General features: G+C 32.5%; 1 protein-coding gene across 1 annotated transcript in view; it reads left to right on the top strand.

The window, feature by feature from the left end:
- Positions 1–18,100, top strand: part of LOC140445448 (lysosomal aspartic protease-like) — a 68,522-nt gene extending 50,422 nt beyond the window's left edge. The window contains exons 6-8 of the mRNA XM_072537462.1: positions 1,796–2,027; positions 2,152–2,283; positions 17,747–18,100. Coding sequence (XP_072393563.1) covers positions 1,796–2,027; positions 2,152–2,283; positions 17,747–17,908 — 526 coding nt within the window. The 3' untranslated portion in view covers positions 17,909–18,100. The remainder of the gene's footprint in view (positions 1–1,795; positions 2,028–2,151; positions 2,284–17,746) is intronic.
- Positions 18,101–18,320: the final 220 nt, after the last annotated feature.

An 18,320-nucleotide genomic window follows, 5' to 3' on the forward strand; every position in this document is an offset into this window, starting at 1 on the left:
CAATTTTCTAATTGTTTTAATGGAACGCCCTGTATATTAGTATTGTATTTTGTACAAAATATTACATTGGTATTATATTTTGTACAAAATATTACATTGGTATTATATTTTGTACAAAATATTACAACCTTTCTTTTGTTATGCTTATTGAGTTTTACGTACTTATGCTAGAATTTACTTACCTAGCATGTTTAGTTTTGTAGATATTTAGAGAAGTGAAAATTTTATGTTTTTGTAGATTTTTTATTAATAAATTTTGTGTTCCCACTGAAATACAACAAGCAAAACTTATAATCTAATTTTATAAACATCAAAAATTAAAAAAAAAACATGCTATTAAAAAATAGTTGAATTTAATAACTTATTGTTACAAAATAATATTTACCAAATTAATAAATGTAATCCATATCCATAAATTAATTATTAAATCAATAAACAGCCAATTTTAAAATCAACCTTAGTGATATTGAGCAAATGAATAAATTTATGATCGCATTGTTTTACTAAATTTAAATTGTTGTTCGGAAAGATCAGTTACATAACTTTTTAATGTCAGTATCTAAATTCTGAGAACGTATAAAGTATGCTTTAAAACAAAAACAAAATTTAATTTTATCTGTCAAAATATTTATTAAAATAAATAGTTTTGATCAGATAAAAGGCATATATCGAGCACAGTTTAATTTAATCTTGCCCAAGTACTTTCGATCCCTAGATCATCTTCAGGGGCATTTCGAATTTCAACGTGGTCGCTCCAGACTCAGCGACGAATCCAGGCCAGCTCCACCCAAAACAACAGTCACACAGCAAACCATTGGTGTGGTTCTTTAGCTAATTAAGGATGATCGCCGTGTAACATACCGGGAGATAGAGGCATCGTTGTCTCGATCAAAAAGATCCTACATGAAGAACTGGGTACATATTACGAAGTTGGTTTCCCGTTGGATCCTTCATTTGTTCATAGAAGAACAAAAAGCGGTTCGCATCAATTGGTGTCAAAAAACATTGGAACAATTCAAGAAAATAAGCTCAAAAAATTATTATAGTAGTGTTAGTAGCGGTGAATCTTGGATTTACTCCTACAAACCAGAAAATAAACGCCAATCCGCTGTGTCGGTGTTTTACGATGAGGAAAGACTTCGACACTCACGATATTTCACGAAAGTTTCTATATCATGATGCCTTTCCTAATTCTTTTTCCTTTAAAAATCTCCTCCTAGACATGATTTACTGAAACAAATAAAATATCTAAGAAAAAAAAAAGTTCCTTTTATACAATTGTCTGCAATTGAAAAAAGACACCAAATTTTATGGATCTGCTAGAGTCACAAGAAATATATGATGAAAATTGTTAGAAACATTAGTAATATAATACTTGTACTCCAAATAAAAACATAAAATTGGCTGGATGACCAATAATTTTTGATAATATTGAGAGCTTACTTGAATCGAACGTGTAACCAGTAATCACCATTTAAACAGATGTTATAGGTTGATGCTTCTGTATGCTAACAGTCACTGTAAACTAGGCAACGCTTATTACAAAACGTCTGTCGATGTATACGATGCCACATAGTTGTAAAATGAAGCGAATTGTGGGTATCGCGGATAATGAAAAATTAGTGTCTACTTGTGGACACCGTGAATCAAAGGGTTAATTATTACTTAAACAAAATTTGTAATTTTATCGTAGCTGAAAAGTTTCATCCGTAGAGTTGTTTAACTAATCTTCAAAATTGTTTAATTAAAATAAATAAAGTATCTATTAATCGTACATATTTTGTTAATTTTTTAGAGATCCTCAAGGCAAAGAAGGTGGTGAAATCATCCTAGGAGGGTCCGATCCAGAGCATTACAAAGGAGAATTTACCTATCTGCCAGTCAGCCGTCAAGCTTATTGGCAATTTAAAATGGATCAAGTAACTGTGGGTGCCAAAACTTTCTGTAGTGCAGGTTGCCAGGCTATCGCCGATACTGGTACCAGCTTGATTGCTGGACCTGTAGAAGAGATGACTGCCATCAACAAGGTAAATAATCTTTTTGTATTGCTTTTTCGATAGTATTTTAGTGACGAATTTTTTTGTTCTGCTCATAGCTTATTTAGTTAGTACTAACATATCTAAACATGCATTAAATGTATAACCTTTTCAGGCTATCGGAGCTACACCAATTGTAGGAGGAGAATATATCATCGATTGTCAGCTGATCCCGAAACTCCCGGTTATCAATTTCGTTTTGGCGGGTAAAAGTTTTCCTTTGGAAGGAAAAGATTACGTATTGAGGGTAAGATATTTCTTTAAACATAGAATAAAATTATAAAAAATCTGGCGCAGTGTCGAATAATTTCAAAAGTCCTACTTTGAACTACCAACACTACCTTTAACCAAAGACTTTAACTCTTTCTGTTCTCTATGTATTAGAGTTAAAACATACCATCAAAATATGTCATAAATAAAATAAGCTTTACTATCCTGACCAAAATTTTTGGAATGTATTGTCCATTACTATATTTTAAATTTGTATTTCTAATGTTGAGTGTCAAAGTTTATTTTAAATAATCTCAACGACTATGTCTTGAAAAAGGAATAAAACCATTCCGAAAGCCAGACAAAAAGTCAAAAGAGTCTCTAACATCTCGGTCAACCTTCTGACTGCAGCCCTAATAAACTTGTGGTTTTGTTTATATCGACAGTCACTAATATCCTGTATTTCTTAGATATATATATATATATATATATATATATATATATATATATATATATATATATATATATATATATATATATATATATATATATACACAGACGGTTGAAGATAACCGGAAAAGACCCACAATACTAAGGAAGCAATAAAAAACCGGTGCTTCTAAGTGAGTGTCTTTTATTAAAAGTCAAACTTTCGCCACATAATTTTGGGCTTCATCAAAACTTGCTGTAATTCATTTCTGGAAAAACATTCTTTACAATTTCATAATTAAAGATGTTATTTTAATCTTACCTTAATGTCGACACTATCTCTTAGTGTATAATAAAATTGACATGGACATACACATATTTTTAAAAAAGATATATAAAGGGTACTTTTTTGGTGGGGATTTGATTGAAGATCGTGCATGAATACTAGCAAACTGACATTTCGCTTTTGTTCAGTATTGTTTGACATTTCATGATGGAAAGACTCAGCCCGGTACAGCGTCTAGAAATTATTAAGTTGTATTTTGAAAATGGGAGTTTTGTGAGGAATGTGTTTCGTGCGCTTAGAGCAATTTATGGTCCGCATAATCGGCATACCGAACGTACAATTCGCTTTACGATTAGTAATTTTGAAACCTAGTTTTCATTATTGGATAACAAGCGACCAAATAGACCACATTCAGCACGTACTGAAGAAAATATAGTGGCGGTAACGGATAGTGTACTCAAAAATAATGAAGAATCGATTCGTTGCCGTTCTCAACAGCTTGGCTTGTCATATACTCAACAACTTGGCGTATTTTATGTAAGGATCTTGGTTTAAAAGCATACAAAATTCAATTAGTGCAAGATTTGAAGCCGATAGACCTTCCGAGTCGTCACCGTTTCAGTCGATGGACTCTTGATAAGCTTTCAGAAGATCCACTGTTTTCGAGAAAAAATTTGTTTTCAGATGAGGCCCAAAAACGAAATGCCCGTATTTGGGGTGATAAACAACCCAAAGAGGTTCAAGAGTTGCCACTATACCCTGAAATAACAACTGTTTGGTGTGGTTTATGGACTAGTGGAATCGTTGGTCCATATTTCTTTAAAACAGAGGCCGGTCAGAATGTTACTATGAATGGAGACCGTTATCGTGCCATGATAACGGACTATTTGGTATCTGAAATTGAAGCTCGTGGTCTCGGCGACATTTGGTTCCAACAAGATGGCGCCACTTGCCATACTTTACTGCGAGAATGATTCAGTGAACAAATTATTTCACGCTTTGAACCTGTGACATCTCACCTCTAGACTCTTTCTTTTGGGGCTACCTAAAGTCTAAAGTCTACATGAATAAACCAGATACGATTGAGGCATTGGAGTCCAATATTACTTGAGTCATTGATGAAATACCAATCGAAATGCTGGAACGAGTCATTGGAGAATTGGAACTTCCCAATGAACCAACTTAATCGTAGTCATGGCCAATATTTAAAAGAAATTATCTTTAAGAAGTAATTGTAAAGAATGGTTCTTTTGTATGATAATAAATATTTTGACAGGTGCTGTTTCGATATGTGACAGTTGAAACAACACATGACTTAATTAACAATTTCTTGTCAAAAATGCCGGCCACATGGTTATAATAAAATAACTTTAAATATTTAACAAAGGCCTTGTTTGCCACTTTTCCTCTGGTTGGGAGATGCGTTTGGTTTGTTTTTAAAAATATGTGTGTGTCCATGTCAATTTTATTATACACTAAGAGATAGTGTCGACATTAAGGTAAGATTAAAATAACATCTTTAATTATGATATTGTAAAGAATGTTTTTCCATTACAGCAAGTTCTGATGAAGCCCAAAATTATGTGGCGAAACTTGACTTTTAATAAAAGACACTCAGAAGCACCCGTTTTTTATTGCTTCCTTAGTATTGGGTCGTTCCCGGTTATCTTCAACCGTCTGTGTTTACCAGTAACCCTTTACTATCTATATACTATATATATATATATATATATATATATATATATATATATATATATATATATATATATATATATATCCGCCAAAATTAACGGAACACCTTAAAAATGGGACATGTTAGATGTCTCGAATGTCCTAAACCTGTTGTCCGATTTGAGTGATGTTTTTAGTATGTTATAATTATATTATTTAAGAATATCGATGTAATAATATTGTTTCTAGACAGGTCAGTGTCATTTTATACCGGGTGTAACAATCATACTGTGTTTTTCCTTAAAGTTCGGAACACCCTGTGGAATATTCTAGCATATATAAAATATTGAAATTAAAACTCAATTATAGCCTCAGGTTTTCTTAACATTTTCTTTTTTGATTCATTTACTTGTGTTTGATAATAAAAAATGTTTTTCATCAATAAATCCTCATTTTCTGCTTAGTTTAATAAACAAGCCTAAAGTAGGCTATGAGAAGTTAACAATTTAATACACACACCGTCAAATTTAAAGGAACAAGTTATTAATGCAATATTTCTTTATATTTGTATTTTATAGACTATGTCTACATAGCTTTGAATGCTCATTGTCACAAGAAAGTCTTAAATATCAAATTAATTTGTTTATTTGTATTGTGTTTTACATTTTACAGTCGTTCTGTCTGTTGATAATAAGTACAAACTTGTATTTAATTGATTTAAAAGTTAATGTTAATTTTTTTTGAGTTTGTTGGATGTGATTTTTCTTTTGATTTGTTCTAATCGCTGGTGTTCTTATTGCAAAGAGTAAGTAAAAATGGGTGATTTAATACCGACTGATATTGCTAGGGCCGTAACAATGGTCGAAAATGGTCGAACGTACAGGAAAGTTGCTGGAATATTTGGTAAATCACCATCAACCATCCATCGTTGTGTAAGTCGTTGGAGACAAACCGTGGACAAACTATTATAGGCGGATGATACACGTTAGTTATCACAAATTCTAGTTGTCATACTAATAACTAAACATCAGCTTTTTTTGTTTCTAAATATAGATGTGTCTTACAGAAATTATGATGTCTACCTTTCCCAGTAAACTTATTAAGGCATGTCTTCGTAGAACTTTAATGTACCAAATTTTGAACTATTAGTAACTCTTTCCTTTTCTTTGCGTATTTCTAAATGTGTCTATAATGACGCGCTGCGTTATTACCTTATGTTATTCGTGGATTAAGTCATAGATGAAAGACTCTATGCTTCCGAACAAACGATGACACATTTGTATTTTGTATCTTATGGCGTTAATGATACGATTGTATTATTATTCTTATGTTATTCGTGGATTAAGTCATAGATGAAAGACTCTACGCTTCCGAGCAAACGATAACATTATTTTTTTGTGTTTTATTGTGTTAGGTCTCATAACGACTACGCAGTAAATTATCTGTTTTGTATCTTGGTGACAACACTAGTATGTTTTGCTTTATATTACTTATGAAATTTCAAATAATAATATCTTAATTATATTGTTTCGATTGAATGCGAGCATTTGGTCTCAAATAATGATTTGTAGATGTTTTGTTTTATTCCGCTTTGTTCATGATATTGGTTATAGGTGAAATACCCTATGCATTTTGAGAGTGAGAATGCAATTTTTTTTTTGTTTACATTTTTATAGTTGAGTCATAAATATTCTATGCGTTCTGTTTCGCTTTGTTCTGAAATCTTTGAGTTGTTCCCACGTGAGTTGTGAAAGAAGGATTCTGTGAGTCCAGATTGTAGCTACATTTGTCCATTCTGTTTGTCTTACCTCTCCGTATATCTATTTCCACTTTTGAAAAGGTTAGTATGGTGTGCCACCATGCCTAGTCCGATTCCACGCTGGTACCCAGTTGAAATCGTGGGGAGGGCTGTGTAACCGTTTCAAAAGATTTAAAAGAAAATCATTATAAATTTCAATAATTTTTTTTTAAATAAAACTTCTAACCCCATCTATCTGTCAAGTACCTACCTGTAGCCGACTCAAGGATTCTTCTGTAATTCCCAAATATATCCGGTAGATGAGCATATTTTTCAAATTGTCACTCACGCCCAATTTCCAGAATCAGGCGCCATGATAGCGCTTCGCTCTTTTCTGTTAAGACCGTCCAACCGTTAAGACGTGTTTCCAAAGTGGGTCTCAATTTCAGAGACCCTTATTGGAGAGGCTATAATGCTGACTTATTTCTAAGACTTGTCGCAAGATAGTATTGGTATGGAGTTATTCCAGATCATGGCCCCGTAGCGGTATCTTTTTATGGAATACCTAACCCCTCTTATCTAGGATGGTGGTGGTTTGATATCGGATGTAGCCGAATCAATGGTTTATTTGGTGACTGATTAAATAAGAAAAGAAACAGAGCAGATTAAGGTTGTACCAATTTTTATTATACCTACTTTCAAGACAACAGAAATGATTATGAACTCAAAGAAATGAAAATATAGTGAAGTGTTCTATTTTATTTAAAGGTTTATTTTCTTCATTATTCCTAGTTGATAAATAACTATATTATTTTCAATGTAAACAAATTTCGAAATTTGGGGTTAATATATATATATATATATATATATATATATATATATATATATATATATATATATATATATCTCTAGTGTTAGGGCAAAAGGACTTAAGTCCATTTTTGGCCAAAATGAGTTATCTACACATTTGGTTGTAAATTGTGAAGAAATTTGTTTCGGTAAAAAAGAATTAAGTCTATCTTGAAATATAAGGTTTTTATTAAGACTGGTTCAACGAACTTAAGTTACATCAGACTATTTTTGTTTGAGCAAACGAACATATGTAACTTAAATCCTTTTTACCGAATGCTATTTTGTCCGATATAAACGACTTGAAACTTAAGTCTTCTGTATCAATAGTCCATGCGTAGGTGGACTATTGATACATACATAAATTATAATACAAATATACCTAAGTACATACATTATAATTAAATACACGTTTTGACGTTATCTATTAAAAGTGCATCTTCAAAAATTATTAGTTTTATTTATTTTAAACATATCAAAAGCAAAATATACGTAATAATATTATAATTTATAAACAAGTTTAACGCATAAATAATCCTTTAAATATTAAATTTATCACAATTATTAATGGAATACTTAGGGAAAATGTCGCCTGTCAAAATTTTCAATGTGTTTTAAATGTATTCATTTTTTTTTTCAAATCATGAGAAAACTAATAAATATTTTTAAACAATTTAAACGTCGAATGAAAGATTATATTATTACCAAGGGCCAAAAGTCCCTAAAAACTTCTATAGTGTTTATTAATAAGTTACAGGGGCGAAAAAAAAAGAGAAAATTTAGTGACTTTAATTTTAAGTATCTCATTCCAAAGAAACTTTTTGGTTATTCTAAGGGACTTTTGGTCCTCGGTCATAATGCAATCTTTTATTTTGCGTTTAATTGTTTCAAAAATATTTTTAAAACACATTGAATATTTTGACAGGTGACATTTTCCGCCTTTGCCCTTAAATTAAATAATTAGCTTGTCAATACATTATATAAAATATAGCTTTCATAGAAAAAACTTTCGACTAATCCATGATTATTTTAAAAACATTGAGAGAAGTGAACTAGATGATGAATATTATTGGGATGGTTATGATTCTGAAAAAGATCCGCCTTACGTTAACTCAAAATTTGCTACCACGTAGGTCATTGGATCATATAACCGCTGAAAGTATACAGTTAAAGACGTGTGAACTAAACTCTTCTGAAGTAAATAACATCCACAATAAAGAAACTGTCGTATGTCAACAGGTACCACAAGTATTAAAGAAATACTCCAGAAAACTAAGGAAAGAGAGAACTTTAAAACGACATTTGAGTCAGAAATATGCTACAGCACAGGGAAAAGTTCAAAGAAAGCGCGCAATGAAAGACTTAAAAAACTGCAAATTAAAATGCAAGGAAAGGTTATCTGAAGAACTGAGAAGTGACATTTTTAAAGAATATTGGGGACTAGGAAGTTATGAAATGAGGCAATATTTTATAGCAAACTGCATCACGTCAGCCGAAGTTGAAACACGTAGAAAAAAAAGGAAGGAAGTTCAAAGGAAAAAAACATAACTTTCGCCTATTTTTTCCAAATAAATGGACAGCGGTGTAGGACCTGTAAACAATGTTTCCAATTAACTTTGGATGAAACTGATAAATTTATACAAAGTACCCTGAGAAACAAATCGAATAGTGTAACCGGAATGTACATGCAAGATAAAAGAGGAAAACACACACCTACTAACAAAACTTCTGACGCCAGGTTACAAGAAGGTATTGCTCATATAAATTCATTTCCTAAATATGAGAGCCATTACACGAGGCGGGTCAATAATAAACAGTATCTAAACTCAGATCTTAATTTGACGAATGTACCAACTTTACTTAGAGATGTGACAAAACCCAGTAGGAAGAACTATATATGAAAGAGAATTTCATAAACTTAATCTTAAGTTTAAGGTCCCTAAAACAGACGTCTGTCGTACCTGTGAAGAATTAAGCATGAGAATCGCTGTTACTATAGATACGGAAGAAATGAGCCAGTTGATGATCTCTCAAACAACACACCACCTTGATGCAGACTTAGCTTATAAATGTAAGAAGTTGGATAAAGAGAAGGCCAAGCAAGATACCTCATTTGGCTGTTACACTTTTGATCTTCAGCAGTACCTGCCAACGCCGTTTTTGGAAACTTCTGTTTCTTTTTATAAGAGAAAGTACTGGACTTACAATTTAACTGTACATAACTGTGCTTCAGGAGCAGCTTCCTGTTATATTTGGTATGAATCAATCGCTCACCGTGGTACAAATGAGATTGCTTCTTGTCTTTTCAAGAAAATAATGAACCTGCCACCTGAAGTCACTAAAATAACCTTTTACTCAGATACATGTGCAGGGCAGAATAAAAATTTCCACGTAGCTGCCATGTTCATGTCAGTCATGCAAATGAAAAGCTCAATTAATTAGATCAACCATAAATTTATGATCTCTGGGCATTCACACATGGAATGCGATGTTGACCATTCCCTTATTGAAAAACAGAAAAAAAATCGGAAATAAAAATTGCTCATCCTCATGATTGGGCAACTCTCATTAGACGCACAAACAAAAAACGTCCATTTAAGGTCAATGAATTAACTTCAGATGACTTCTATGATTTTGCTGCTTTATTAAGGACAACGTTTGTAAAGAAGCAAAAAAACGTTGATGGAGAGTTGTTCAAATTACAGAAATGTCGTTGGCTGCAATACAGAAAAAAATATGCTACAATATTTTATAAGAGTTCTCTGGAAGAGTCAGAAAATTTTATGGAAATTAATTTCACTAAGAGATGTCGATAAAGTCCAATAGAACTAAAGAAAAAGTATGATGGGTTAATACCTATAGCTCTTGAAAAAAAGCAACATCTTCTAGATCTCTTACCGCTCGTACCAGAAGTATACAAAATTTTTTATCAAGAACTGCCAACTACAAGTATGAACGATAAGGACCCAGGTTTAGAGGAGTTTGTTTCTGATGACGAATAACTTCATCATAGTTATTAGTTATATTATAATTTAAAAACTAAATATTACTGTTATTAACATGTAAACTTGTGTATTTAATATGATTAAAATATTTGGTCAAAAAAACTTAAGTATTTTATTCTGTGATCCAAAGGACTTAAGTCAGATCAAACTTTATTATTTTACAATATTTTATATTAAACCCTAGTATGTATTGTAAATAAGCTATTTTTGACCCATACGTGCTGACAAAATATTTAATTAGGATAAAAATAGATTTAGCATGTTTCATCAAATCTTTAAAAAAATTTTCTGCAATATTCCATTTACTGACTTAAGTCCTTTTGCCCTAACACTAGAGATATATATATATATATATATATATATATATATATATATATATATATATATACATTCATTTTCTTTATAACCAATTCTTAATTTAATACGATACAAAGATTTTTTGTTTATGATAATGTTAACATAAAATAATATTTTGGAATCCCTTTGGGATGACGTAACTTTTAATGTTTTCTTTTTGTTCATTACTAAGAAATAATAAAGAATAGTTTTCTTGTAAACTTTCAATAAATCTTAATTTTTTTTTGCTCTTCCCCTTCGAGGATAAACCAGGGGTGGCGTCCAATAATAAATTATAATTTCATATTATCTAATTGTGCTTGAATTTAAGATACGATATAGTTTCTATATGTTTAAGAAAACCCCGCCCAATTCTCTTCGACAGTGAGCGATTCTGGCTTGTATATATCATTGTAGCACGGCAGTGTTACAAACTGGCGCCCCGACGTGTGGCATGTTTTAGATTTGCGACATTTTTATCTTCGTAAAATTGCGTAGAAATATTCTCGTCGTATTTTTAATTTTGTGAAATACTTCAAACGTATTTGGAATGATATAGTTGTTTATTTCCAGACTCGTCTATCTAAAATAAACATTTCATGTTAGAAATTTTGTTTACGTTCATGAAATAATTGATTTGGTATCTAAACGCTGGCCTTTTCTTAGAAGCGTTTGTAAGTAATATAATATTTCGTTGTTATTTTTTAGTGTTTAGATTGAGTGAAACCTTGAAATTATTCCGGCTAATATGTCTCGACAATTTGTATAGTCCTCAATTCTTTCTCATATATTCCTCAATGTGTTTATTTTAAATAAACGAAATGGCTCTTAGCGTTTGTTATTTGAAGAATCAATTAAGTGAATTTTATTTCTTGACCTTGATTCATGGTTTATATTTACGGCAAACAGTTGGGAATTATATCTATATACAGGCTGTCCCGACCTACCTAATTTTAAAATGTGTTATCTGGTTTCGTGCAGAATACTTACGCGAAATATTTTTTTGCGAGGATTTGAAGTTGAGTTCTTTGATCTTGGATGTTTAGTCTGTTATCTGTTAAATTTTCTTTTTAATTTGTCTTTCGTTTATTTTAAAAATGTATTTTTTCATAGTTTAACTTTTTCGTACTTTGAAAAGAAAACTTTATTTCCTGAAAAGGAAAATGCTTTCTATATTTTACAGTCCATGGTTCTTTTGTTTTGAATGTATAAGGAAGTAATGATATGACTTCGTTTCTCTCTGCCGAAGGCGTCTTTGTTGAGAATATAGAGCGGAAATATTGTTATTCTCCTTCTGTTATGTTAATTTTATGTCTTTGTGTGGTCAGATGTAGTAGAAGTATGTTTTTGGTACTGGAACTTATTGTTATTTGTGGTTTTACCTTTTTCTTTTCTCGAGATGTCCTGTAGGGCGTACAGGCACGTGACCTGTGTTATTGTATCTTGAGTTATTTGTGTTGATGTCAGACTACTGGTATATCCAGCAGCTTTCTTTTTTTGTCGTTGACATTTTTGCGGTCTTCTAATAGTTTATTAGACCACATATATCCTTTTGCTTTGAGACTTTTGGCTAAGGCTCAAAAGCTTTCATTTATTATCTTGTGTTCACGATATGGTACAAGTGAAGGTTGAAGTAGTTTGCTGTTGTCTATTGTGACTCTTTGTATAAACAGAGGTGAAACAACCCGCTGCCGCCTATTGTGAATTTATCTTTTATCTTTATGTCGACGTTAAGACCACGTTTGTTTAATAATTGAAATAGTTCTGGTACTACCGTTAAATGACCCACTGAGAATTAAAAGTTTATATTATTTTGACTCTGTTGAAGTTCTGCTAAAGAATGGTAAACATTTCTTTGTGATTTGTATGACGACCATATTGGATTCAATTAGGTGTCAAAAATGTTTTACCGTTCAACTTTTTTTATTATTGTGGTGTGTTACATCCAACATCATGATTTTTTATTATTGACGATGGACTGTAATATTTTTCTATTTCTTTGGAAGATTGTAATGATTCTTCCGTTCCTTTTAAGTCTTATCGTAAGTTTTTGTTTCGTGGAAGACTCTTACTATTTTTTTTTTGTTTCTTTTGGAAACAACAGTTTGAAACTGAACTATTTGTGTAGCGATTGTGGCTTGTATGCCATATACCCATTTTCTTTCTTCTTCTCCAAGATTGTGTATTAACGGTTTGGATTTATTTTCTTCTTTTGTCCTTCTGGAAGTTTCCTTGCTTGGAAATTTTCCGCTGTGATCAATCCCAGAGGATATTCTTATGGAACTATTGGCCATCCTGCCTTTCTTCTAAAATGTTCAGTCCATTCTTAATTTTTAATTTTTTAGTTGATTTCCTTTGCGCCTTGCGTACTTAATCTTTGCTACCTTCTCCAGCGACTATTCAACCCCTCCGTGGCCCGTGTACAGGAAGAGTTGCGCTAATTTATCCTGGAGAGGATTCGTTTCCTTTCCAAATTTTTTTGGCGTGGGGTCAGTACAGCACTGATACCTTAGTACTTAGTACATTGAATACCACTTTGCTTCGGCAAATCTGTCCCTTAGTGCTTCTTTCCCTTCAGGAAGTTGACACGTTTCAATTTTTTTTTGAGCTGTCTCGATAACCCTTGTTTTATGTCGGCGGTGTTGACTATTAGTCAGGGACCATCCTGCTATAGTCAAGTGGATTAGTGGACCTATCCCTATTCCAATTAATAATTTTGTGTATCTCAGATGTAGTCGCAAAGAGACGAGCCTCTGGAAGTAGTGTAGGAGACTCCGCACGTCGATCTCCAGAGCAACTCAGTTTGGCTCGCACCCCAGTTCGTTGAACTGTTTTACTTTTTATTATTATAATATTGATCATTTATTGTGTTCAATATGTCTATATATATATATATATATGTATATATGTCGTATTTCTTTTCGACATAAATTTTATTTTTATCTTATCTTATTCTACTTCGGTATTATTTTCTCTCTAGTTTGTATTGATCGAGATCTTGAGTTTGTGCTACCCCGACCAAGAACCTATATTGATTTTAAGGGTGTTTGCAAAATTTAATCTCATTTTATTTTTAGAATGCCTTGGTAGAATGTGATATTTTTATGCTTATGTTAGTTTATATTACAATAAATTGTACAGACCTTTAGTTGTCTTCAAGTGGATACAAAATTCAATTTATCTTATTTTACGGATTTATAAATCCAAGTAATTTTTTTGGTATCTATACCAAAGATATCAAGATTCCTCTGTCTAGTTACCAATGATAGTTCATTATAGTATCTGTTCATTTGCCTAAGTTTTACTCTTAGTGTGAAGACCTTCGAATTTCGACTCTCTATTCGAAAACCCCCAAAATAATGTTTGAAAAGATTATTGCTGTCTAACATCCGATATTCTGAATGGCCAGACACTGAGGAAGGCTAGGGATGAAGTAAGCGGATTCCCGCTAGTTGACTCGTCGGAATGATAAGCCATTCATAATTGTATTTCAGTAATAAATCTAGAATAACAGCCTCCCGCGTCAGGAAACTTTTTTAGTTCTCCAATACTTGTTTAGTTATGTAATCTAGAATTATTTAGACCCTACCCGAAGTTGACCCTACCCGAAGTTGACCTACCGATGTTATCCCTATTATAGGCGGATGATACACGTTAGTTATCACAAATTCTAGTTGTCATACTAATAACTAAACATCAGCTTTTTTTGTTTCTAAATATAGATGTGTCTTACAGAAATTCTGATGTCTACCTTTCCCAGTAAACTTATTAAGGCATGTCTTCGTAGAACTTTAATGTACCAAATTTTGAACTATTAGTAACTCTTTCCTTTTCTTTGCGTATTTCTAAATGTGTCTATAATGACGCGCTGCGTTATTACCTTATGTTATTCGTGGATTAAGTCATAGATGAAAGACTCTATGCTTCCGAACAAACGATGACACATTTGTATTTTGTATCTTATGGCGTTAATGATACGATTGTATTATTATTCTTATGTTATTCGTGGATTAAGTCATAGATGAAAGACTCTACGCTTCCGAGCAAACGATAACATTATTTTTTTGTGTTTTATTGTGTTAGGTCTCATAACGACTACGCAGTAAATTATCTGTTTTGTATCTTGGTGACAACACTAGTATGTTTTGCTTTATATTACTTATGAAATTTCAAATAATAATATCTTAATTATATTGTTTCGATTGAATGCGAGCATTTGGTCTCAAATAATGATTTGTAGATATGTTTTGTTTTATTCCGCTTTGTTCATGATATTGGTTATAGGTGAAATACCCTATGCATTTTGAGAGTGAGAATGCAATTTTTTTTTTGTTTACATTTTTATAGTTGAGTCATAAATATTCTATGCGTTCTGTTTCGCTTTGTTCTGAAATCTTTGAGTTGTTCCCACGTGAGTTGTGAAAGAAGGATTCTGTGAGTCCAGATTGTAGCTACATTTGTCCATTCTGTTTGTCTTACCTCTCCGTATATCTATTTCCACTTTTGAAAAGGTTAGTATGGTGTGCCACCATGCCTAGTCCGATTCCACGCTGGTACCCAGTTGAAATCGTGGGGAGGGCTGTGTAACCGTTTCAAAAGATTTAAAAGAAAATCATTATAAATTTCAATAATTTTTTTTTAAATAAAACTTCTAACCCCATCTATCTGTCAAGTACCTACCTGTAGCCGACTCAAGGATTCTTCTGTAATTCCCAAATATATCCGGTAGATGAGCATATTTTTCAAATTGTCACTCACGCCCAATTTCCAGAATCAGGCGCCATGATAGCGCTTCGCTCTTTTCTGTTAAGACCGTCCAACCGTTAAGACGTGTTTCCAAAGTGGGTCTCAATTTCAGAGACCCTTATTGGAGAGGCTATAATGCTGACTTATTTCTAAGACTTGTCGCAAGATAGTATTGGTATGGAGTTATTCCAGATCATGGCCCCGTAGCGGTATCTTTTTATGGAATACCTAACCCCTCTTATCTAGGATGGTGGTGGTTTGATATCGGATGTAGCCGAATCAATGGTTTATTTGGTGACTGATTAAATAAGAAAAGAAACAGAGCAGATTAAGGTTGTACCAATTTTTATTATACCTACTTTCAAGACAACAGAAATGATTATGAACTCAAAGAAATGAAAATATAGTGAAGTGTTCTATTTTATTTAAAGGTTTATTTTCTTCATTATTCCTAGTTGATAAATAACTATATTATTTTCAATGTAAACAAATTTCGAAATTTGGGGTTAATATATATATATATATATATATATACATTCATTTTCTTTATAACCAATTCTTAATTTAATACGATACAAAGATTTTTTGTTTATGATAATGTTAACATAAAATAATATTTTGGAATCCCTTTGGGATGACGTAACTTTTAATGTTTTCTTTTTGTTCATTACTAAGAAATAATAAAGAATAGTTTTCTTGTAAACTTTCAATAAATCTTAATTTTTTTTTGCTCTTCCCCTTCGAGGATAAACCAGGGGTGGCGTCCAATAATAAATTATAATTTCATATTATCTAATTGTGCTTGAATTTAAGATACGATATAGTTTCTATATGTTTAAGAAAACCCCGCCCAATTCTCTTCGACAGTGAGCGATTCTGGCTTGTATATATCATTGTAGCACGGCAGTGTTACAACAGTAAGAAGGAGACTTAAAGAAGCCGGTCTTAAGTTATATGTGCCAATAAAAGCTCCCAGACTCCAGAGACACCATCGTTTAGCACGACTACAATTTGGTCGAGTACATCAAAATTGGAATGATAACCACTGGAGTCAAATTCTCTTTACGGACGAGAGCCGTTTCTGTGTAAATTACATCGACGGTAGAGAAAGATTGTATCGACGCCAAGGAGAACGAAATGCCCTTTTCAATTTTACTACGACCGTACATTTTGGTGTAGGTTCAATTATGGTGTGAGGCGGTATATGTTTGGGAGCAAGAACAGAGTTAGTGGTGATTGATGATGGAGCATTAACAGCAGATAGGTATATCAGAGATACTCTTCAAGACCATGTGGTACCTTTTGCACCATATATTGGCGAAAATTGTATTTTAATGCAGGATAATGCGCGCCCACACGTCGCAGGCTGTGTAAGAGATTTCTTATTACAAGTGGGTATAACAACGATGAATTGGCCAGCTTGTTCCCCAGACCTGAACCCGATAGAGCATGTGTGGGACATGCTAGACAAAAAACTTAGGGCACGAGTTCCTGCTGTTCAAAACAGAGAGGAAGTCAGAACTGCTTTGATTGAGGAATGGGAGAGACTGCCTCAACAACTGATCGATAGCGTTATCAGAAGTATGAGAAGACGAATAACTGCAGTTGTAAGGGCTCGTGGGGGAAACACTTAAAGCTAAAAAAAATGCATAAAAAAACCAATTTAAGTTCAAACTGTACAATAAAGTTAATATCTTTAAAATCCGTATTTTGTTTGAGTCTGACATCTTTGTGTTTTATTTCTTCTTAAACAGGTTTCATATTGTACTACCATTGTAATATAAATTCAAAATACTTCACCAACATTCGTATTATGATATTATCTAAACAATATTAACAATATATAGACTAGAGAGAAAATACCAGATTTTATGGTTGTTCCTTTAAATATGCCGGTAAAACTAAGCAGAAAATGAGCATTTATTGATGGAAAACATGGCTAGTTGTTAAAGTACCTAACTGTTTTATTATCCAACACAAGCAAATGAATCAAAAAAGAAAATGTTAAGAAAGCCTGAGGCTATAATTGAGTTTTAATTTCAATATTTTATATATGCTAGAATATTCCACAGGGTGTTCCGAACTTTAAGGAAAACACAGTATGATTGTTACACCCGGTATAAAATGACACTGACCTGTCTAGCAACAATATTATTACATCGATATTCTTAAATAATATAATTATAACATACTAAAAACATCACTCAAATCGGACAACAGGTTTAGGACATTCGAGACATCTAACATGACCCATTGTGAAGGTGTTCCGTATTACCACCACCCTCCGGTTAAATCTTCGATTTGTCTTTAGATACTGCTGTATATTTACACACATTTTTTAAAAAGTTGTCTGCTTTACAAGATATATGTATTGTATTTTCACTTTTTTGACTTCCAGCCCTGTATACATGACAAAGTGAATTTAAAATTTTTGTTTTAGGTTTCTCAGATGGGCAAAACAATCTGCTTGTCTGGATTCATGGGAATCGATATTCCCCCACCAAACGGTCCACTATGGATTTTGGGAGACGTCTTTATTGGTAAATACTATACCGAATTTGATATGGGCAACAACCGGGTTGGATTTGCTGAGACCGTTTAAAATTTATTAATAAATCAATATTTATATACTATTATATAAACAAACATTGTGCATACTTGTTAATATGTGTAAAATAAGACTTTTTTAGTGCACTTTGGAATTATTAGTAGCTCTCTTAGTTATTTTCGAATAAAATAGTCAATAATTGTTACTGAATTAGATTAATGATTGAATAAAACTTATAAACCTTTTTATTCTCCTATTCTTTAGCCTACTTAATATGATATACCATCATCATTCTGAGCGTATTCTACCGATTATAGTGCTGCCTCCCTTACATCATCGTTCTCCATTTCTGCTCACAATTGTGTGGTATTTGCTTCTCTGGAGGGTCGTGTTGTACCTGCTTGTTTCTTTATATCATAGCCCCACCTTAAGTTTGGACGTTGTCTTGGTCTCTTGATGCCTCTTG

This window comes from Diabrotica undecimpunctata, chromosome 7, assembly GCF_040954645.1.
Source record: "Diabrotica undecimpunctata isolate CICGRU chromosome 7, icDiaUnde3, whole genome shotgun sequence".
Lineage (NCBI taxonomy): Eukaryota > Metazoa > Arthropoda > Insecta > Coleoptera > Chrysomelidae > Diabrotica > Diabrotica undecimpunctata.